The sequence below is a fragment of the Filicampus tigris genome, chromosome 10 (genome assembly GCF_054856515.1).
Source record: "Filicampus tigris isolate MCC_2025a chromosome 10, RoL_Ftig_1.0, whole genome shotgun sequence".
NCBI classification, from domain to species: Eukaryota; Metazoa; Chordata; class Actinopteri; order Syngnathiformes; family Syngnathidae; genus Filicampus; species Filicampus tigris.
Window position 1 is genome coordinate 13,840,232 of NC_141226.1, and position 22,843 is coordinate 13,863,074.

Below are 22,843 nucleotides of genomic sequence, written 5' to 3' on the forward strand. Positions count from 1 at the left end.
TGATTTTTATCGTGATAAAGAACGTCACGGGGAGCCGTTTAGAAAATAATAACCTTAAAAAAGGCGATCGTTGTGCAAATCTAAACTAATGTACAATTATCACATCCCAAAGTGAAATAAAGTGCTGAATAGGAGTTTGGAATACACCACCTGTATTGGGATGTGTATCATTTTTCATTGCAGTGAGTCCATGCAGATTCACGTTTTGGATTTTTGATGATGTCACGGTCCCTCCAAGAAATTCAAATCAAAAGATAACATGAGCATTTTTCTTCTTTGTGCTCGCCAGTGGGTCCCCACATCGGGCGCTACTGCGGACAGACGTCTCCGGGCCGCGTCATCTCCTACACGGGCATCCTGTCCATGACCATTACCACTGACACGGCCATCACCAGGGAGGGATTCTCCGCCAACTACACCATAAGAGACACCGGCTTCCCCCAAGGAAACACGCAACAAGGTGACCATTGTTCACAGTACGGCGTCAAGCCTGTGTTAGCTTTTCAAAGCCAGGCTCGGAGTTTCAAACAGGGGTTAGGGTTTCAACCAACGGGAAAGGTTTCATGGCAGCGTTCCAAACCAAGGTTCGGCTATCAAATTAAGGCTTCAAGCCAGGGTTGGATTTTAAAATGAGGGCTTCAAGTCAGGTTTAGGATTTCAAGTCTAGGGTTTGAAACTAGGGTTGGTGTATCAAAGCCAAAATGTTTATTTGAAGTTAGAATTTCAAACTCTACTTTGAAACATTCACCCTTCCTTTAAATCCTAACTCTAATTATACACCCTTACCCTGACCTGAAACCCTAGTTTGAAACCCCAACCATTGCTTGAAACTCTACTATACCTGGCTTGGAACTCTACTCGAAAACCTCAGTCGTGACTTTAAACCGTAGTTAGTGATCTGACGATTGGATTGACACTTTAATTTTAGACCCTAACTCTGATGTGAAACCCTGCTTTGAAACCCACTTTTAAACAAGGCTTTTCGTAGTAAGGTGTCAAGTCGGGGTTGTTGTAAAGTTTCAAGCCTGGGTTAAGGTTTCAAACAATGGTTACAGTTTCAAAGTAAGGTGTCAAGTCAGGGTTAGGGTCTCAAGCCTGGTTCAAGGTTTCAACGGTGCCAAGGTTTGGTCAGTGATTTAATCAAGAATTAGGCGTTCATAGTGGGGATTCAAGCTTGGGTTAAGGTTTCAATCAAGTCTTAAGGTTTCATAGTAAGATGTCAATCCAAATTAGGTTTCAAACCAGACTTTGGCTTTCAAATTGACTTTAAAACTGAATTGGGGTTCCAAACATGTAGGAATTAAGGTTTCAAAGAATAGTTAGGGTTTCATAGTATTAAGACAGGGTTTGGGTTTAAAGGTTGGGTTAAGGTTTCAAAACAAGGTTTTGACCCAGCAGTTGAGTTTCAAGCTATGGATAAGGTGTCAAACAAGGGTTTGGGTTTCAAAATTGGTTTTCAAACTAGGATTAGAGATTCACAGTAAGGTGTCAAGACAGGGTTTGGATTTCAAATTGGGGTTTGAAGCCTGGGTTAAAATTTCCAACAATGATTAGAGTTTAAAATTTGGTTTGAAGCCAGGCATATCTTAAAGCGAGAGGTGGGGTTAGAAATTAGGGTTTCAAGTCCAAGTTCACCTTGCATTTCATGTTGGTGCCTTTCGCACAGACCGAGGTGAGTGTGAAAGAGCCAACTGGCAACTGCTTTGACCCAAAATGTCAACAAAGTCTAACGTTGGCCGCCGTGCGCTTGTGTCAGACTTTTCGTGCTCGGAGCCTCTGGGCATGGAGTCGGGCGAGATTTCTTCGGAACAAATCAGCGCCTCGTCGCAGTACAACAGCAACTGGTCCCCGGAACGCTCTCGCCTCAACTATCGCCAGAACGGGTGGACGCCCTCCGACGACACCGTACGCGAGTGGATCCAGGTCGGTGCCTCCGCCTTCTGATTGCGCTATTCAAATTAGGGTTTCAAGTGGAGGTTAGCTTTTTAAACTTGTTTTGTGGTTTCAAACAAGGGGTTAGGGTATGAAATTGGGGTTTCAAATGAGGGTTCACGTTTCGTGTTAGTCTCAAGACAGGGTTAGGGTTTTCTAAGTAGGGTTTCAACCCAAAATTTCAGTTTTAATACAGGGGTTTTGGTTCGAATTAGAGATTCAAAACAGGTTTTGAATTTCAATCCTGGATTAAAGTTTCAAACCAGGGTTAGGGTTTTAAATTGGGGTGTTACGACAAAAGTAGGATTTCACAGTGGCATGATAAGTTAAGTTGAAGATTTGGGTAGGGTTTCAAAATTGGGCTTGGCTGTCAAAGTGGCTTGCGATCGATTCAATGAGTACAGTAGATGATGTCATGTTTTGGCCGATACTCAGCTTGAACCCAAACACACCGTAGAGATTTTGTTCACGTGCGGCGAGGGCATTGTTGATGTGACACATGAACATTGTTCACTCATTTGCGGCATTTCCCTTGCACGTTAGAGTGGAAAATCAGCATGAAATTTTCATGGCGAAGCTGCCGCCTCCGCATTGTCTGCACTTGTGCTCGTCTCTGTTTACGCGCAAGTGTCACGTTAGCTTGCTAGTCTTCACTCTCATCCAAAACAGCATCAAAGTATTCACAGCGCTTCACTTTTTCCACTTTTTTTTTTAATGTCCTGTCCTTAACATTGGCTGTTATAGACGTTAATAATAAAGAACCTGATTCAATAAATTGACATTCTTAGAGTATTTTCAACAATGTGAAAGACCACAAACTGAGCATTGTTGCTTTATGACACTGTAAAACAACATTTTGTCAATGTATTGATTTTTGGCACACACACAAAAAAACAAACTGAATGTATATCACATTGTTGGACGGGATCAGAAAATGAAAATGTTTATGTATAAAAACAGAAGATGTAATATGTACAGAAGATGCTGAGTTGATAGAGAATAGAGTGCGATAGAGTAGAGTAGAGTGGAGTAGCTAGAATAGAGTAGGTATAGAGTCAAGATGTAGAATAGAGTAGATAATGTAGTATGGCGTAGATATAGAGTAAAAGTTCAATAGACGTAGAGTACTAGATATAGAGTGGAGATAGACTAGAATAAAGTAGATATACAGTAGATATAGGATAGTGTAGATATAGAGTAAACTATAGAAACAAAGTACATTGCAGACAGAGTATAGCCTAGTGATTTGAACGCAACAGGTGGGTAACAAAAATGGGTTATTGCAGTTGTGATTTCCTTAGCTCGGTTTGAATTGTGGCCGAGTTTCAAGGTATGGTTTTGAATAACAGGACCTGATTTTGCCTGTGTGCTGTCACTGTTAGAAAACTGAAAGACTGAAAACTTTAAAGCCTCAGGCAACCGACTGGGTATGTTCAAGCACCAAAAAGGTGATTTAGTTGCCCGAATAAAATCCTGAACTGATCAATTTTTTTGCATCCGGATATCAGCGATACCGTCCAACTAGACACGATACCAGGTCCAAAGGGTCCATCAGATTAAAAGCCGACCTCAACACCACGGCAATATTCCTAAGCGAGATTGGCCCCTGAGTCAGAGCCGGTCTCGAGGCCTGCTCCCATTGTGCAGGACAGGAACTCATCGAGGAAGGCGCACAATGGCGGAGGAAACAGGAAGTGGACAGGAAGTCAGTGTGGGCAGAGTATTAGTGGTGGTGCTGATGCTCTATTGTCTGTCTGGGGACTTCTCACGGGCTACTGGGCCCGAGCGACCCTCTGGGAGTCAAACGGACAATCAGAGAGGTGAAAAGGTTTGTTTCTTGTCAGCGCGCAGCCAGGACATTGGACTGGGCTTTTTGCGTGTGTGTTATCGTTGCATTTTCAAACATACATCAATTATGATACCCATTAGTTTGCTTGCTCTATTCTAATCTGACAAAAAATGTCATTGTTAAAGTTGACTCAAGTCATTAGAAGTGTAGCGCTACACACAGCTGACTTTGATCAAATGTAGTTGTGAATGGTTGTCTGACTCTATATACTGTATGCCCTGCAATTAACCGGAGACCAATTTCTTTACAGATTTAGTGGCAACCAAACAGATAGACTGACAACCAATGTTATTGATTAATGTCCAATATAGATTGCCTGATGATTAATCCAGGTTGATTGGCTAATCCAGATTAATTGTCAATGTCAATTGCAGATTGGCAATTTGCAACTCATCCAGATTGGTTGGTGATAATTCAGATTGAGTAGCAACCAATCCTTATTGACTGATCGGTTCAAGATCATTCCAGATTGAGTTCTGACTAATCCCGATTGACTGACTAAAGATTCCTATACATGAGAAGATTTGGAAAAGACACTTGGACAACTATCACACACACCTGCTCACATTTAATGGTGAGTTAGAGAGTTTTTAATATAAACCTAGTACCAGACGGAGATTTTACAAAGACTGTGAATTTTGCAGGGTCACTAATCGCAAGATTGCAACTAGATTCTTAAGGCACATTTATTTTCCCACAGTGCATACGTTTCCCATCATGCTCAGTCGCTCTTTTGCCGATATTTCCCCTTCGTCCATGTCGCTCTCCTTATTGTTAGAGCTAATCTATCGGTTGTTGGTTGTGTCACATCACCGCAAAGACTGACAGACTTGGAATAATATCAAACAAGTTTGATATTGTTGTAAGGCCAAGACTAGGAGAAGACTGATGTAAAACATCTGAGATTATTGCCTTACACTAACCGATCGAGATGACGGGTACGCGCTGGGGCTCCAGTAAAACTCTAAAACTTTCTTATGACATTTTTTTTTAGTCTGAAACTGTGAAATTCGTTAAGTGTAAAACCATTATGAATGAGATTGGCTAAAAACCAATGCCGTTTGACTGGTGGCTAATACGGTTGGCTGACGACCAATGCACACTGGTGGTCAACCATTTGACTGGTTGATGGCCAATCTAGGTTGACTGCCTACCAAAATTGATTTAAAAGGTATTTAAATTAAAAAGTCAAAACAATGCCCATTCATTAGCTAACACAAGATAAGCACGCTGAACGAGAGTTTTGGTTGAACTTTGTAAAGATGAAATGCATTTTGTGTACTGTAATTGTTTCATTTACACCAGCAAAAACGATTGACATCATTGCTGTGTTACAGTTTGAGTGTAATTAAGTATTTAAGTGAGCTCCTCTTACATGTGATCATCAGTTTAAAGATGTCAGCGTGACATCACCGCAACATTCTGACTGCTGCACTCAAACTGGTTTCCATAAAACATGAATGGCACCACGTGAATAATTGAAGTCTTTGCGGGTGGGGTGAGGAGAGAGCATGTCAGAGGGACGTTGCAACTTTTACCCCTCAAGGTATATGAATGAAGAGTGGTCGCTCACGGCCAGCATGTTGTGCCCTTCGCTGAACAACACGGGCAATTCTGAGGTTTTAAAGCAGTGCTTCTCAACTGTTGTCACCCTGGGACACACATTGTCCTATTGTCACTAAGATGCCAACCACTTTTATATAAGAAAAGAGCAATCAAGAATATGTTTTTTTTTTTTTTTCAATTGCCAATGTGTATAACATATTTTAAACATTCGCGTTAACAAAAGGTGGGAAATGTACAAAATTTTGCCAGTCCGTCATTCGACAGTGTCCTGGGTAGCCGACCATCATCGTCCGTCCGACATTATTTTAAGCCGAACCAAACTGTAATCGTCAGTCGGTCAGTCCGTCATGTTATTTTAATCGCACTTCCCTAGATTTCACCGGTCCGCCTGTCCGTCTGTCAGTCTGTCATCAGTGCTTAGGCCGTCATTTCTTTTAAAATGCTTCCCGTCATTCGTGAGCAAAATGGCCGTCCGTCAGTGACAGACTCACAGACCTTCCATCGGTACTAACGGAATCCCCATCTCTGACACTAACACAGTAGTAAAGTCATAACTACTGCATACTGTATCATGGCTGATCTGTTTTCTGAATCTGAGCCATGATTGGTCGTTGTGAACAGTTGTGATGTCATTTTCAGTCGACAGAAGACAAAATGGCCGCCCCCAGAGATGGCTAAAAACGAGTGGATTAACACTTATTCCACAAACGCAATATTTATCAGAATGCCCCGTTTCGACTAGTGGGCTTGCATAGAACATATTCTTGAAAAAATATGTTAACGTAGACTTCCTCTTTAAGAAGATCCACCTGTTTTCATGCATCTCAGGGGGCGGCCATTTTGTCACTTGATCTTGACTGAAAATGACATTATTACTCAGGGCTCAGGTAACAACCAATCATGGCTCACCTGTTTTCTGAAACTGAGCCATGATTAGTTGTTACCTGAGCCCTGAGTAACTTTGATTTAATTTTCAGTTGACGGCAAGTGACAAAATGACAGCCTCCTGAGATACATTAAAAACAGCTGGATTTTGCTGCTTAATTTGAATTCTACAAACACAATACTAATCAGAATATCAAGTTTTGACTAGTGGGGCTGCGTTGAAGTCTCAGGTCGGATAAGCCAAAGAATAGAAATGTGCCTTTAAACGAGTTTTAAAAATGGACAGATGTGGCCTGCTGTGAATTTGTCAACAAGGCAAGGCGAACCTCAAAAAACGCTCCTTAAAAGAGCACAAGGCCTCCTCAAAAAACAAGATGGACGAATTGCAGGTATCATGACATGAGATGCGACTGGTGGAAAGCCAAGGAATGGAGATCTGTCAACCATTAGTGGTCACTCGTCTGCTCTGTCATCCATTTTCTACAGCTTGTTCTGTTCTGGCTCACAAGAACGCTGAAGTAAATCCGTAACTGACTGTGGGAAGAAGGAGGCTAAAACATTTTATTGACAGACATTCAGTCTGATTCGGTTGCCAACCAATCTAGGTTGGTTGGCAATCTGTCTTGGCTGGTCGCTTGTCCGATCCGTCAACCGTTTTCTACACCTTGTCCTGTTCTGGGTCACAGGGTAGCAGGAATACCTTCGAGCTGCTTTAGCAGACCCAGGCACCTTTTGGAATTATACAATGAGCACACAAATATTTAGATACGTGCTAATTGATGCATTTTCAGCAAAGTTTAAGGTATGTTCAGAAACTTGCGAATCATTCAAACATTCACGAATTGGCAAGGGTTCACTGTGTACGTAATTCAAATTTGATAACATTTGGACATCATTTATAGAAAAGGTTAATCTTTTAAGGATCCTTTAAAATTGGCCAAAATGGCCCTAAAATGGATGCGTTGAACCAAAACGGCCGACTTCCTGTTTGTTTTTCTGGGCACTTTTTAAGAGTGGCTGCTCATGGTTTTTTTTTACACCATATTAGGTGACATTGGTAAGGGTTATTAAAACCTTCATTTTAGAAAATCTAAAATTGGGATTTCAAAATCATTAGTGCATAATTTCTGAACATATTGCGATATAATATTCAGCACATTTCACCCACTCCCGGGGGTCAAATTTAGTGAGCGGTCTTACATGTGATCAACATGACATTTAAGGTCTTAAAAAGTTTTCAGGCTCCAATCTTTAGCATCACACAGTTTCTTTACAATTGTAAGCACAATGTAAAGAAAGCCCAGGAAAGGCTTCCTTTCCCCCACTGAACTGGCGGAGGTATTTATAGACGTCCTCAGGATCTCTTTGACGCCATCAGGAAGACGTCGCCATCTGCAGAATATGTTTGGGCCCCGTGTGAGCACCGCCTTGTCAAAAGTTAGACGACAAAGAAAAAAAAAAAGTTGTCAAGTGTCACGGCCTGTGGAGAATCAGTGTCCAAAGAGTAACTTGCATTAACTTGTCTCAACTTGCACACAAATCAGAAATAAATATAAGTATGTAACAACTGCTTCTTCTTGGGAAAAACTGTTGCTCAACTCTTTTGAATAGTGAACTGCTTCGTATTTCTTAACTGATTTTATATGTGACAATACACATATGTTTAACAAACGAAACCATATAAAATGCTACTTGTGGAACAGTTAGATTAAGCGTTGGGTGCCACGCAACCCTGCAGGCATGAACAATCGACCCATACTTAACCCAACCGTTATAGTTGTATAGATGTGGAAACCAGAGATGGGCATTCCGTCCCGGGGACGAAATGGTCGCCCATTTTGTGGACGGACGGACAGAGGACGAGAAGTCTTTAAAAAGGACGGACTAAGCAAGGACGGAAGTTGGTTTTCGTCTGTTCCTCTATTCGACGCGAACTGGGTCATGTATCGACTTACGTGTTGTGTTGGGTTCTTTTCAAAAGCAAGACCACTGTTCTCTTCTGCAATATTACAGAGCTGCCTTTATTAACTGACTGCACAACATTTCATGTGCGCTCCCTGCCGTAACATCTGCCCTCTAGTGGTTCAACACATGTAATACCATGCTACAGGATGCCCATTTCACTGACTGGCAGAAACACGCCCAGCATGTCTTGTGTGTGTAATCCACGAGTAGGCATTGGGCGTAGGAAAAAGGTGGATAGCAATTTGGTTTTGTTAACTAACTGTTAACATTTAGCACATTCCTTTTCCCTTTGCATGTGAAGTATGTCCTTGTGTGGGACATCTTTAGACTGTAAAAATCTCTGCCAGTGCCGACGACTCGGACGTGGAAGTCTTTCGTTTCCTCCTAAAATAACCTTGCGTTATTTTGCAATTATTTGATTGCAGAATAACACATTTTCAAACACAGAAAGCAGCTGCCAATCTTTAGCAAAAAATGCTCCCACTGTAACGTAAAAACCAAAAAAAACACGGCCCAAATGTCCCTGGCAGAGCATACCGTCCTGACCTTGGTAAACACGATCCTCAACAGATGAGCATTTTTCTTTTATCAAAAATTTTACATCATAAAATTTGTGTTAAAACTGCATGCGATATTATTGCAAGTGACCATATTTTGCGATATTTCCATTATGAGAACGATATCATTATACGTTACATATCAGAAGTAAATCATATCTCTGTCACGATATTTGTGAAAATACATAAGGAAAACTGCAGTAAGCAAACACATATTAAAACTACGAAGTGATTTATATGAATTAAGTGATGAAATAGTCTGAAAGTGATACATTTTTCGACAAAGTGTCTCTTCACATACAGTAGTGTCATCCGGACTCAAACAGGTCTTGGAAGAACCTTCAAACCAACGTTTTTTTTCTCTCGCTATCACGAGTGGCAGCATCCTGTTTTGGCAGGAAGAAGCATTGTTTTTTTTTGTTTTTTTTTTATTCAATTCCATTTAGCCATGCTGCTAGCGAATGCCGCCCCTTTCCTGCGCTTCTTGAAAGTGCGTACGTGAGCTGCGATGTTGCCAAGTGTTTGAAAGATGGAAGATCAATTAGCCTCACTGGCTCGATGGGTAGAGGAACTGTCCGGAAAGTAGCTCTGACCTGCCACCGCTCTGAAATGCTAACGACCGCAACAGCTGGCAGCCAGCGGAAGATGCTCCTGGCCTTGTAAGGAATCTACTTATAAAACCTTTATGAAAGCCACTTTGATCAAATTGAAGACCTATCATGCGCTAAATTTAATTTTTTTGGAGCATTCAGCCGCCTGAGCCAATATGAAATTTAGTCGACATTCATAAGTAAACCCACAAAAATGTTGTAAGAAGCCACACCCGAAGACACAGCAAGTCTGTCATTTTAACTTGAAACACCATTTATGGGGAATTTTGGACAATTTACAGGGGTCCTTCAAAGACATAAGTCTTCCCACAGGATTATTTTCCCATTGTATCTAAGGAAGTACTGTATGTTGAAAGGAGACCAGAGCCCTGTGTAAAAGTGTTGGCGATATATCCAGTTTCTACCAAATTTGAAGTTTATATACTAACTAGACAGATGAGAAACACAATGTTGTGAAAATGGTGAGTTGCAGCCATGGCACCAAACCTTGATTACTGAAACGGCATGTATTCCATCCAAAACGTTTGTAAGATATAGCCATGACAAAGTGCATATTGGAGACTCTTGAGGTTCTATACAGTATGATGCTCATGTCAAGTCAGAAAATGAATTAGCTTCAGCTCAAGCGTGAACATCGTCTGAGGAAATGTTCAGCGATAAGACCGGCGGTGTGAAGCCCACATTCCCGACCTCGTGAAATATTCCTCATTTCAGATAAGTTCTACCATTTTCCGCACGCACTGATACTGTATATTTCATACGTTTTCTTTGATGATAAAAATCTCTCTCTCTTATAATCCGAGCAGATAAAACATCTCTAGCATATCTGGCAGTCTTCTAAGATCACATTTTCATTCCATGTGCAATAAAAATGTAGCCCGGGGATGCTATGTCATTTCTCTCTTGTGAGCTATTTTCAGTATTTTAACAGGAAATACTAGTTTTAATGTGTTGATATGATACGCACAAATAAACACAATTGCATCCACTGTGTGAGCGATGGTGTTATAAAATAAAGGCCCTTATTTTTCTCTCTGCCAAGTAAAGTTGATACAACAAAAGCTCTGAGTCTATGCACACGCACGCCTACACACACGCACACACGCCCACACACGCACACACACACACACGCACACACACATTCAAATGCATTCAAAACAACACATGGTAGAGGTCAGGCACTAGTCATTAGTGATGCGTGCAGACAGCCGTATAATTGCTGCAGAGTTGGTTCCCACACATGCATGTACAGTGCTGGTGAGCGACACACACACACACACACACACACACATTTCCTTTTGTGTAACACACACACACACACACTGCATCCCAACTTCATCACGACAAGCCTTATGGCATTTACATTTCTGCCAGCAGGGGGGCACCTTCAGGTCGGCATTGTCTTAATAGAATTTCATGTTTTAGGGTGAGTTGTCAAACTTGGCTGCCATGTTCGGCCCACATGCAATGACCACAGCGCAAATGTTTGTCAATTAAACACTGTCCATTCGTCTCGTCGATGTGGTTCAAATTTAGAAGTACTGTAATCGGATACAATCTCGAAGACATATCTTTGAAATATCGCTGGAAATGGCCCAAAAATGGTCAATTGAAACCGAAATGGCCCGACTTCGTGGACATTGTACAGCATGGGTTCATGACACTTTTTTTGTGGGTTTGGTCATGGTAAACGTGTGTGCCAAATTTCATGTTGCTAAGTAAAACTGACTTCGGGTGCTGACTCTCAAAAGGATGAGTTGGCTTCATATTACTAGTTTTCTGTTTAATGGCAAGTCAGTTAACATTGCTGCCATGCTTCGCCCGCACACAATGATGAAAACTAAACCGTTATGCAAATTTAGCATAACCCATCCGTCTAGCATATGTGGTTAAAATCTGGGTAGCGATCGGTCGAAATTTTCTAGGACGAGTTTGTCTTTGGAAAACCACTAGAAACAGGCAAATTAATTCTAAAATTGCAGACTTCCCGTATTTGTTGGGGCATGGCTTCAAAATGACCCTATACATGCCCATCATCATTTCATGTTGTAATTTCAAGTGTAAATCTTGAATAATCTTCAACCATTATTGTTGTTGTTCTTCTTAGGTGGACTTGGGCTTCCTGAGGTTCATCACGGCCATCAGCACGCAAGGAGCCATCTCCAAAGAGACCAAGAAGCACTACTTTGTTCGCTCCTACAAGGTCGATCTGAGCTCCAATGGCGAGGACTGGGTGACGGTGAAGGATGGCTCCAAACAGAAGGTCAACATTCACCCAAGTCGATTTTAGTCGAGTTAAACCTCCGTTTTCATGAGTAATCCCTTTCAGGGTGGCTGACTAAAACCAAATTGTACCAAATCCAAATGAAATGTAAAACCAATTCATCTTTTACAGACACTCAAAAATAGTAACAAAATTACATCTTATGGAGAGTAACTGTAGCTTTACGAACGTAAATAGTGCAAAATAAATATGAACAACTAAAGACTCAAGGCAATATCAAGTCTCCAGGTTTGATTTGCAACACTGGGACAAATTGGGGCAACATCGGCTTAACATCCTGTTAAAAGTCAGGCCTTTAAAATAAATGCACTCCATAACAGTTTCTCCACTCTTTTTTTGGCCCTTTGGTGGCTGAGCAGTCACACTCTAACTATTTTGTGCTTGTTTATTGAGTGTGACTGTTGAATAAGATGCCATGTGGCCCAAGAAAGTGTGGTGAAACTTTGTTATAGAGGGAAAATGCACATGTAATACAATGTAAATGCTCCCACTTATAGCCAAATGGCTCATTTCCATGGGTAGTTCCCTTGCCAAAAGGAACATGGCAGATATAAAGCGTCAACGATAACAATTTAACAGGAAAGATAAATACAACCAAATGACAAATCTGGTTGCCGATTAACCATTACGTTTCATTATATTGGTACTTTTATTTTGAAGGCCTGACTTTTGAGAGGTTTTGCGGAGCAAACTGGGAGGCTTGACATCACCTTGTGTTCTTAACAAAAGCTTCATTGTGGAATATGCTTTGACAAACACTATTTATGAAATGCTTTGGTTGAACAGTCATCGATTCTGGGAAATGAATGGCCCAGTTAGTTAAACGACTGGATGACCGAAAACTGGGGCAAAATTTAGACCCAAAAATTCGCTGAAAACCACATTGTGCGAAAATTAGGACAAAAAAAAATTGGTGCCAAAATTTGATGACTAGGAATTCTTGTGAATTCCTGGAAAAGTCATCTCCCTCAGCCACTTTCGCATATCTCCACGAAATTTAGCAGACATACCTATGTCCGCCCCACAAAAAAAGTCTCAAAAGAAGTCATGCTGAGAAACAAACAAGAAGTCTGTTCATCTTAGGTTATTTCCAAGGGTCCTTCAAAGCCAAACTTGTCCAAGAGATTATTCTTCTAATTGCTACCAACACACCAACACCTTTATCAGATTGGCGGAAAAGGGCCAAATTGCCCACTGCCCAAAGAAACTTGACTCGACTTTTTAACCACAGAGGACAAATAATATTTCTTCCATCTCACTTTCAGATCTTCCAGGGGAACCACAACCCGACAGACGAGGCTCGCTCCTTACTGCCCAAGCAGACTCTGGCCCGCTACATTCGCATCCGGCCCATGTCCTGGGAACAAGGCATCTGCATGCGCTTTGAGCTCTACGGCTGCAGAACCTCAGGTAATCCATTTGCCACTTTGCTTATCTCGCTCAAAGGGAAAAACTCCACACAAAAGTGATGTGTGAGTGTATTTGTTGGAAAACCAAGCGTCCACTCTGTCGAACAGATTGAAGCGCAGCCTCTGGGTCAAGTGGCCTCGAATGCAACAGCCAGCAAATCTGTCGAAGTCAAATGCCCCTTAGACAGCGCTTTCAACTCACAACATGTTCTCGACCATACTGATACTGGCGATCCAGACCTACGATGGAAATCATAGTGGTACCTTGACTTACGAATGCCACAACTTTTTGGCGTTATACGTCGTTGCTTTGGGTCGATGGTATTATCCAGACACAGACCAAATTAAATTCATAATGCAAGGTAACCCACTGTATTAGCATTATTTTATGAAGCAGATCTGCCAAATCCGATATGGTGGGCGCGCTGATGTGTTGCAGCAATGAGCCAACCCACTCAAAGTGGTGTCTATTATATATGATGTCTATGCTCCAGACAGTACACTTCAAGAATTCCTCCATTTTATTCTCTCCGCAGACTACCCATGTTCAGGAATGTTGGGCATGGTGTCCGGTCAGATCTCTGACGGTCAGATCAGCGCCTCGTCCTATGCTAACCGAGGCTGGGTGGCCGAGAACGCCCGTTTGTTGACGGGCAGGTCGGGATGGACCGGTCAACAGACCAAGCAGCCCTTCAGGAATGAATGGCTCCAGGTGAAAACCTCCTTACCTGATTATGTTTCGGGTTAATAGTCAGGTTAGGTCTTTTGGTTAGGGTTGATATGGTTAAGGTTATGATTGAGTTATCACTTATCAGTAATGTCAAACATTTTCACAGTGACTGCTTCTTTTTGGCAGGTGGACCTGGGCCAGGACAAGATGGTGACCGGCGTGGTGATTCAGGGTGGGAAACACTATGACAAGAATGTGTTCATGAAGAAGTTCAAGGTGGGACACAGTCTGGACGGAGAAGACTGGACCCTGGTCAACGAGGAAAACACCACCAAGCCTAAGGTCAGTCCATGAAAGCTGGAAGCATTGTGCTCGTCTCCATTTAGTTCTTTTAGCTGTGCATTAGCCTACAGCATGTTAGCCTTTGTCTTAACAGTTTTATCTGCACTTTTCACGTTTTAGTATCCTTAGCTTCTATTATCTGTCTTGTGGCCTATGCTAGCCTCTTTACAATTTAGTCTGCTTCATCTGTATAGTTTGTCTGTTTTAGTATGTCTGGCTGTGTCTTAGCCGATTTTAAGACTCCCTTAGCATGGTTCAGCCTATGTTATTCTATCATAACTGTGTTTTAGCTCCAACCCTGCTGGTGTCGTTTCAAACTATTGCAGACTGACATTTTCCGAAGCCTGTAATGGTAAAATTGAGATTTAGTAACGCTGGTTTATGATTATACCCTCATTAGCTCTTTGTAGTTTAGTTTCCTTTATCGCACCTTTATATTCTCGTCTTTTTTTTTTAAGCAGCAATGGTAAGCAAATGCTAACAGGGAGTCAATTTGAGTTTAGACTCGGCTGACGTGAAACAAACATCTATTTTTACTGTAACAGAATGCAGTAGATAGATGCGGTTAAAGTCATGTCAGCTGTGATTCTGGGAATTTGTTTTTTCATTTGTCACAAAGGTTTCTTCCATGCAAGTAAAGACAAAGACTTGTGACAGGAAAATGTCAGGAACTGAGCTTTACATGCACGAGGTTAAGTGATAACAAGTGATGATTGTGGAGAATCTCGCTCACGCTCACGCTCTTGTCTGTTGAAAGCCTCTCTTAGATGTCTTTTAGCATGCTAGCTTTTGTCTCTACAGTTTCATGCAGTTTTATCTGCACTATTTGTTACATTTAGTATCCTTATCTTTTTCATCTTATGTTAGCTTCTGTCTTAATATTTTAATCTTGCATTAACCCTGGGGCAACCTCTCCTCTCCATGTTTTAGCCTCTCTCTTTACGATAATCAGTTTATCTGCCGTGTTTGTCTGTTTTAGAATCTGAATGTGTGTTTTAGCTTATATTTACCGTGTGTTAGACTCTCTTAGCTGTGTTTTAGCCCGTTAGCCTCATTTTAGCCTCTGTCTTACAGTTGAATCAGTTTTATCTGCAGTGTTTGTTTGTTTTAATATTTTTAAACTGTGTTGGCCTCGCTCATCTGCGTTAAAGCCCCCGTTAGCCTGCTGTTAGTCTCTCTTGTAGTCAAAACATGGTTGTCCTTGTGACTACATCGTAGCGGTTTCTGTTGTAGAATGAGGTGTGTATATAACTTGATTGACAGGTGCTCTTTGTGTTTGGAATGTAGAATGAGCACATTGGATTGAATAAGACCCCCGAAAAGGGCCCTGGGGTCTCTGGAGCCGCTTTCATTCTCACCCTAGAGAGGAAATCTATATCATTGCTTTGCACACTCCACTTCCTCTCCTGGGCCCGCCCCACTGGAACCACATCCTGCTCCATGCCTTCCAGATGGCGGCACCGAGGGGGGTGCGCTGAGGGGGGTCTCAGGTGTTCCACTCCCGCTGCTAGACTGCATACAATGTGTTGGATGTTCTTCATTCACACTTAGTATCCAACAATATATTCTTTACTAGTAAATCATTTAAGGTAGCCTTTCCCTAACTTTTTAAGATACACAATCCCCTTCAACGTCCCAACAGTGATGGCTTACCCCCTCCAAGGCCAGAATTTTTTTTCAGTCTTACTGTATTTCAAAACTAGCAAACAATTTAAGGCTGCCTTTTGCGAGATTTTTATGATGCGCACCCTCTTCAAAATCCCAACAGGGATTACGCACACCCTCTTCCCCAAAGGCTAAATCAATAATCAATAATGAATGTCTGGTTAATTTGTGGCGGTCTCCCCTGTGGTTGTTAGATCTTCTCTGGCAATCAGAACCACGACACACCTGAGCTGAGGTCGGTGGGTCCCCTGCTGACCCGTTTCGTTCGGATCTACCCGGAGAGAGCCACCATGGAGGGGGTGGGCCTACGATTGGAGCTGCTCGGCTGCGAACTGGATGGTGAGTAAACATGGATGCACTCTAATGTCATCATTGTTAAAGCCTCTCGTGTTTTGGCTAGCTTTAGTTTATTAACTGTTTAATAGTTAGCCTTTCTTTTTTTTTTTTCTTTTTTCTTTTTTAGTTTTAGCCTATGTTAGCCTTGTGCTAGCGTCTCTTTGCTGAGTTATGCTATGTCAGCCTTTCTAAGATGTGGTTTTGCCAATGTTAGCCTTTCTTAGCAGTATTTTATCCTATGGTTTCTTTGAATTGGCTTTTAGCCTTAGGCTTTAACTATTTTTTCGAGCCCATGTTGGCATCACTGCGTTTCAGCCTATATTAAACTTTGTCATTACAGTTTTATCAGTTGTCTGCAGTGTGTCTCTCTGCATTAGTGTCTTTAATTTTGTTTTAGCATACAGTATGTTAGCCTTTCTTAGCTGTGTTTTAGTCTTTAATAACCTGGTAGTAGTCTTTTGTAGCTGCATTTTAATCTCTGGTAGAATCTCCTAGATGGATTTTGACCTTGTGGTATCCTCTCTCAAATGTGCATTAGCCTATGTTGGCCTCTCTTAGCTTTGTTTCAGCCTATTTTAACCTGTGTTGTGACAGTTCAACAATACAACACATAACTCAGTAAAACAACACAATACAATACTATTTTATATAGTGCATTTCATAACAGCTATGGCTGTAACAAATCATTTTACATTACAACAACAAAATAACAATAACATATCAAGTGAAAGCATTAAATTAAGTGAAGGGAGGCCAGAATTGGTGTTATGTGCTCCATCTTCTGAGCTCCAGTTAGGAGGCGAGCAGCAGCATTTTGAACCAAATGGAGATGCTTGAGAGAGGATTGGTCGACTCCAAAATAAATTTTTTCTCAAATTTCTGATGAGAAAGGCGGGGTTTTACCTTAGCCAGCTGTCTGAGAGGAAAGAAGCTGGACCTTACAACAGCGCTGATTTGCCGGTCCAATTTAAGATCATTGTCCATTTTAAAACCCAAGTTCGAGATTGTTGGCTTTAAATTGCTGCCCAGCTCAACAGGGTGGGATGTAGAAGAGCCAATGGGACCAAACACCATAACTTCTGTTTTCTTTTCGTTGAAATTTAAGAAATTTAGTAACGTCCAGGGTTTGATGTCCTCTCTGCAGGACAAAAGTGGTCTTATGGAGAAAGTGTCTTTTTTGCTCAATAGGACATATATTTGACAGTCATCTGCAGAGCAGTGGAAGGAAATACAGTGTTTTCGAAAGATGGAACCCAGGGGCAGCAAATACAATGAGAACAGTAAGGGCCCCAAAATAGAGCCCTGTGGAACACCGTGCAATAGAGGGGCAGAGCAGGACTCAGAGCAAACTAAGCTAACAGAAAAAATCCTGCCAGCCAAATAAGATCTAAACCACTCTAGATCGCATCCACTAAGGACCACTTGATGCTAGCCTGTGTCTGTGTCTGAATAATACCATCACGAGCCAAACAATAGCGTGGTCCACCGTATCAAATTCTGCAGTCTAATCCAACAAAACAAGACATACATAGTCTCCAGTGCCATTTGCCCGGAGGATATCATAAAACATAACAGAGCTGACTCTGTGCTATGCATAATCTTAAAACCTGTCTGGAAAACCTCCATGACATTATGTTCATCCAAGAAAAATTTTAACTGTGAGTGCACCACTTTCTCCAGAATTTTAGAAATAAAAGGCCGTTTGGAAATAGGTGTAAAATCTGACAGCACACCTTGATCAAGGCCAGGTTTCTTAAGTAGGGGTTGCACTAACAGCAACTACTAAGTTTAAAATGTTGGGGGACTACACCAGAAGACAGGCTGCTGTTGATAATGGCCAAAGCCGATTCATCAATACTCGGGAGAACCTTCTCAAAGAAGTGAGGAGGAACTGAGTCATAAGGGGAGCCAGATGGCTTAATTTGTCAGACCATATCCTACAAAAATGCCAAGGAAATTGCCTCAAAGGAATCCAGCACTGCAGAACAAGGAACGTGAACAAAGGGGTCAAATGTGACATTCGAAATGAGAGCACTAGCTGTAGCAACCTTGTCAACGAAAAACTGCAAAAATCTATTGCACATTTCAAGGGACGAGTCTGTGCCAATCGGCTGATGGGGCTTACGTTCAGAATCAATGATTTAAAAAAATTTTGTGGACATGGCTTATGTCACAATATAATGAACACAATTATTTGTCTTTTCCTGGTCTCTGTAAAATATCACTATTGTCCCAAGTACTGTAAATAAATATGACAACATCACAGAGAGTTTGACAGGAAGCAGAAGCCCAACACTGTCTTTCTCCACTCAGCTAACAGCTAACATGTCTTTTTTTACTCTTCTTTTTTTTTCTTGTAATGTTACAACATTAAAAAAATTGTTGTAATATTACGACTTTTTTCCTCTGAAAAGAAATACACTGTTCTTTTTTTGGGGGGGGGGGATTTTTTAATTTTTTTTTCAAGATTCAGTTCTTTTTCTTTCTTGATTGCATTTTTCAAATAGACCCGACTATTTTTCTCCAATACAACTATATCTCTCATAGTAAATCAAACTTTCTTAATGTAATGTTATGATTTAACTCCCCCCCCCATAAAAAAAACCCTACTTTTTTTCCTCTCAGATTGTCTTTATTCCTGTCCTATATATTTTCATTCTTTCTGAATAGTCCTTGGTACTCTTGAAATGTGTGTGAAAGGAAATGAAGCGAATTGTACTTGAATTGGCATGCGTCTGCTATAAGAAAAAAAAGTGTTGATGTGCGTGTAATTAAAGGAAGCGTGTTTGAGTGAGTTGGAGGTGTGTTGTGGAGGATTAAAATAAGATGTGCCCGCCTTAAATTGAAATGTCAGCGTGAGAACAGGAAGCCTCTTTTTTTCTCTCGATCCTTGAAGCATTGAATGAACGTCAAGTGTTGAGTGAACAGCTTATGTGTAGCAAAAGAGCTTTTTCTAGATGATATTTGGTCATTCTTCAGATGAATACTTTTGGACTTCATAGGCATCAAGATAAATTTTGTATGACTATTTTTTGTTTGTTTCTCTTCAGAAATTACGACCACGGCCTTGCCCACCACAAAGGTCACCGCCACGCTTCCCTCCACCACGTTTGGAGCCACCACCACATCGCCCCAAACGGTGCCCGTCACCACGCTGTACGCAAACACAGACACAGACCTTCCCGAAGTTTATGACTCGGTGACAGGTACGTTTTTTTTCCATCCGAAATTAATTACTTGTCAATGGCTTGCGACCAGTCCAGATTGTGTCCCGCCTCTCGCCCCAAGTCAGCTGGGATAGACTCCAGCTCACTCCAGGAAGCGCTATCAAAAAAAAAGTCACCAGATAGCTCTATAGTCAATCTTTTCTTTTTTATAATATTGTTTTAAGAATGCTATCAATTTTTTTGTATAAAAAAAATTTAGAAGTTGTATTTTTTTAAGAAAAATTATACATTTTTTTAATACAACAAAGAAAACAAGTGGTATGGTTTTAAAAAAAAAACTATTTTTTAGAAAAAAAGATTACCGTTGTTTCCAGACTATAAGCCGCTGCTTTTTTCCTAGTTTTTGAACCATGCAGCTATTCTGTGGATTTTTTTCTACCGCTAGGGGCGCTCTAACAATACAATACAACACAATTGCCATTAAAAGGATGTGACTGCAGGTGGAGGTGTTCAACAGGCGCTATGAACTAGGTTATTAATTAGGTGGCAATAAAAGTGGATTGACAAACTGGAGTGGCAGTGGGCAGTGAAATGAAGATAAGTACTGTTTATTTTCTCTTGATTCTGTTCCGTTTTAATCAGCAAAGCTGCCATGTTAAAAGACACTGTTAGGAAAGAATCTGTTCAGGTACATACATGTAAATTTATAGTTCAAAATCGTTCCATAAATGCAGTAAATATCAAATTTTTCAACATAGATAGGTGCGGCTTATATATGTTTGTTTTTTGTTTTGTTTTGTTTTTTTCAAACAGAGTGAGTGTGACTTATATAAAGGTGCGGCTTATGGTCCGGAAAATACGGTACATACTTGTCGAAAGAAAGTTTTTTTCCTGAAAAAAGTAACAATAAAAACAATTATTATTATTATTATTATAATTAATTGTAATAGTAGTATTTTTTGTAGAATATATTGTTTGTTGTTTTTATTTTTGGGGAAGTTTTTATTTAAAAGTTTTCAGAGGAGACATTTTTAGGAGAAAAAAAGTGCTTGGGACATTTAAAAAAATTGGTACACTTAACCCGTTGATCTCTGAGCCTTTCTTGTGTGTTCCCATGTGTGTGCTGCAGGAGGCGTCACGCCCATGGTGGACTTCATACCAGGTCAGCTTCCTTCCGCCTCCTCCTCCATCTTGATGTTTGGATTGAACCGTTATGTGTCATTAAGAGAAGGGCTGGCCAAACTTGCATGTCTTTAAGCTTTGCATTTGATATAAATTATTTATTATTATTAAAATTGCAATAAATTAGACTTAGAAAACACTGGTCAACATTTTTTTTTGGTAAATGTTTTAATCAGAGAGGCAAATAAACATTTCTAGATGATTTTTTTGCGCTAATTTCAAATCTGCCCTTGGTTTTTTTCAAGTTTTCATCATGATAATAATATAACAATAATATGGTATGTACTATAGTAATATATTTACAAAAATAATATTTACGAATGAAGGGTTATGTTCAGCAACAGGTGTAACATTTTTTCTGAAATGTCACAGCTATAAATGATAACGCATGGCAAACTTTGTATTGCGCAAGCTTTCATAGGTCAAACTTAAAAATGAAAAATGAAAATATCTCAAAAACCTGATGTGATAGGAAAAAAGACCTTTTTGAAATTGGCATCAGAAATATGTTATGGAACACATTTAAAGCCATCTCTGATTAAACATTTGCTGTTGACCAGTGTAATATAACAAGTTCATTAACCCATTTTTAAATAAAATAAATGCAAAAGTGTTAAATTAATTATTAACCAATTATCTCCTGAGATAAATTTAATATTGTTAAATTTGTATGTAAAATTGCTTATTTTGCTACTTTATTTTATTCACACCAACTTAGTTAAGGAATTTATTTATTTATTTAATTTATTTATTTATTAACATTTTTTTTTATTAATATGGTTGCAACACATTACAGGACTCTCAGTGGGGGGTGATTAAAGAACGGATGCTCTGCCCACGTGCGCAATAAGAATATACTGAATGTGAGACACACACCTTCGCAGTGTAGTCAGTGGTGTCATCTTCAGCACTGAAATCAAAGAGTATCTCACTGGTGCGGCCATCTGCTGTCACATCAGGAAAACTTTGCTTCTTGCAAAGAGTCCATCTGGAGTGAAAGGTTACACCTGGGAGTCGCGTTTCTTCACTTTCAGACTCAAGTGCAGACTCATGAGTGTAGAGGACACGCAACCGTTTTCCGCAGTTTATATTTTATGCGAGTTAAGTCATAAACAGAAAATAGTGTGTGTGTATGTATGTATGTATGTATGTATATATGTGTATATATATGTATGTGTATATATATGTATATATATATATACGTATGTGTATATATATATATATATATATATATATATATATATATATATATATATATATATATATATATTGTCCTTTATGTTATAAACACACACCATGTTCAAAGTGTCCCAATGGGACACAAATAACGCAAACAGGGAATTGCGGAAGCCTGCGGGACGTCCCTGAGTTCAACCCTGGCTTCTTTTGGACGTTGAAGCTCGAACAACAGAAGATGGAAGAGGTGAACAAAATGCAAAAGACATGAGGGAAGCTGTGTTTTTTTTTTCTCCTTAAGAGCTGGATGAAAGCCTCCTGGGTGTCAATTAGAGCAAGTTTAAGCTCCCTGTAAGACAGCAGCTCAGATTCAGCAGGACTTGCAAAGCTCATCTGCGCATCTTAGCAAACAAAGCACCTTTCAAATGGCAACAAATGCATGGAAAAATGCCGAACTCATCTTTTGTCTTTGAGATAAGCACAACATCTGCATTGGACTGTGGAGAGTCATTTGCTGCAAAAATCTGACTTGGGCAAAAAAAATGAAGTTATGTTATTGTTATTAGCGTGACAATATCACGTGTATCTCACGTGTGTCCATTTTCCTTCGATCTTTCATGTAGCGTCTCCGCTCTCCTCGCCTCTCCGCTTTTGCATCTGCAGCAGAGCAGGATTTAGTTTGCTGCAACACCCTCCCTCTCTCTTCCCCTCTGCGTCTGGACTTTGTGACGACATTCATTTTACAAGATGACTTCTCACATCACAACTGCAAACGTGGAAATCCTGTACGGCACCTTAACAATACCACTGACTCAACATTGTCTGTCTGTTTGGGCTGGACGATTATGGAAAAAATAATCGTCACGATTATGTTGATTGGTATTGAAATCACAATAAATAAAAATGATTATTTATTCATTGCAAAACGTTTTTTTTTTTTAATCTTTCTATTTGATGCAGTTGCTTTAACTAATGAAGTGTCCAGTGTGCGTTGTCGTGTGTGTCTTTGAGCCTTTGTGTGCATCAAGGCCCACATTTCCGCGGGCTCCTCTGTGTCAGCTTCCACGTTGTAACCAATTGTTGTTCTTGTGGTTTGTAGACTACTTGTGGTTCGCCTGTAACTTCGACTTCACCTCCTTCTGCGGCTGGACCACGGAAGCGGGCTCGGGCGCCGAGTGGCTGATCCAGACCGGCGCAGGAGCTCCGGCCGCACGCAGAGTGCCGACGCTGGACCACATGGGTAACAC

The 22,843-nt window shown here is 40.6% G+C and overlaps 1 protein-coding gene across 7 annotated transcripts in view; it reads left to right on the forward strand.

Moving 5' to 3' along the window:
* LOC147140922 (neuropilin-1a-like) overlaps window positions 1-22,843 on the forward strand; it is an 82,133-nt gene that overhangs the window by 53,201 nt on the left and 6,089 nt on the right. For all 7 annotated transcript variants that reach the window (XM_086042575.1, XM_086042572.1, XM_086042576.1 and 4 more), the window contains 10 exons: window positions 290-460; window positions 1,757-1,923; window positions 11,473-11,628; window positions 12,915-13,059; window positions 13,595-13,770; window positions 13,915-14,070; window positions 15,930-16,074; window positions 19,122-19,277; window positions 20,368-20,400; window positions 22,696-22,836. In XM_086042575.1, the coding sequence (XP_085898701.1) occupies window positions 290-460; window positions 1,757-1,923; window positions 11,473-11,628; window positions 12,915-13,059; window positions 13,595-13,770; window positions 13,915-14,070; window positions 15,930-16,074; window positions 19,122-19,277; window positions 20,368-20,400; window positions 22,696-22,836 (1,446 nt within the window). The remainder of the gene's footprint in view (window positions 1-289; window positions 461-1,756; window positions 1,924-11,472; window positions 11,629-12,914; window positions 13,060-13,594; window positions 13,771-13,914; window positions 14,071-15,929; window positions 16,075-19,121; window positions 19,278-20,367; window positions 20,401-22,695; window positions 22,837-22,843) is intronic.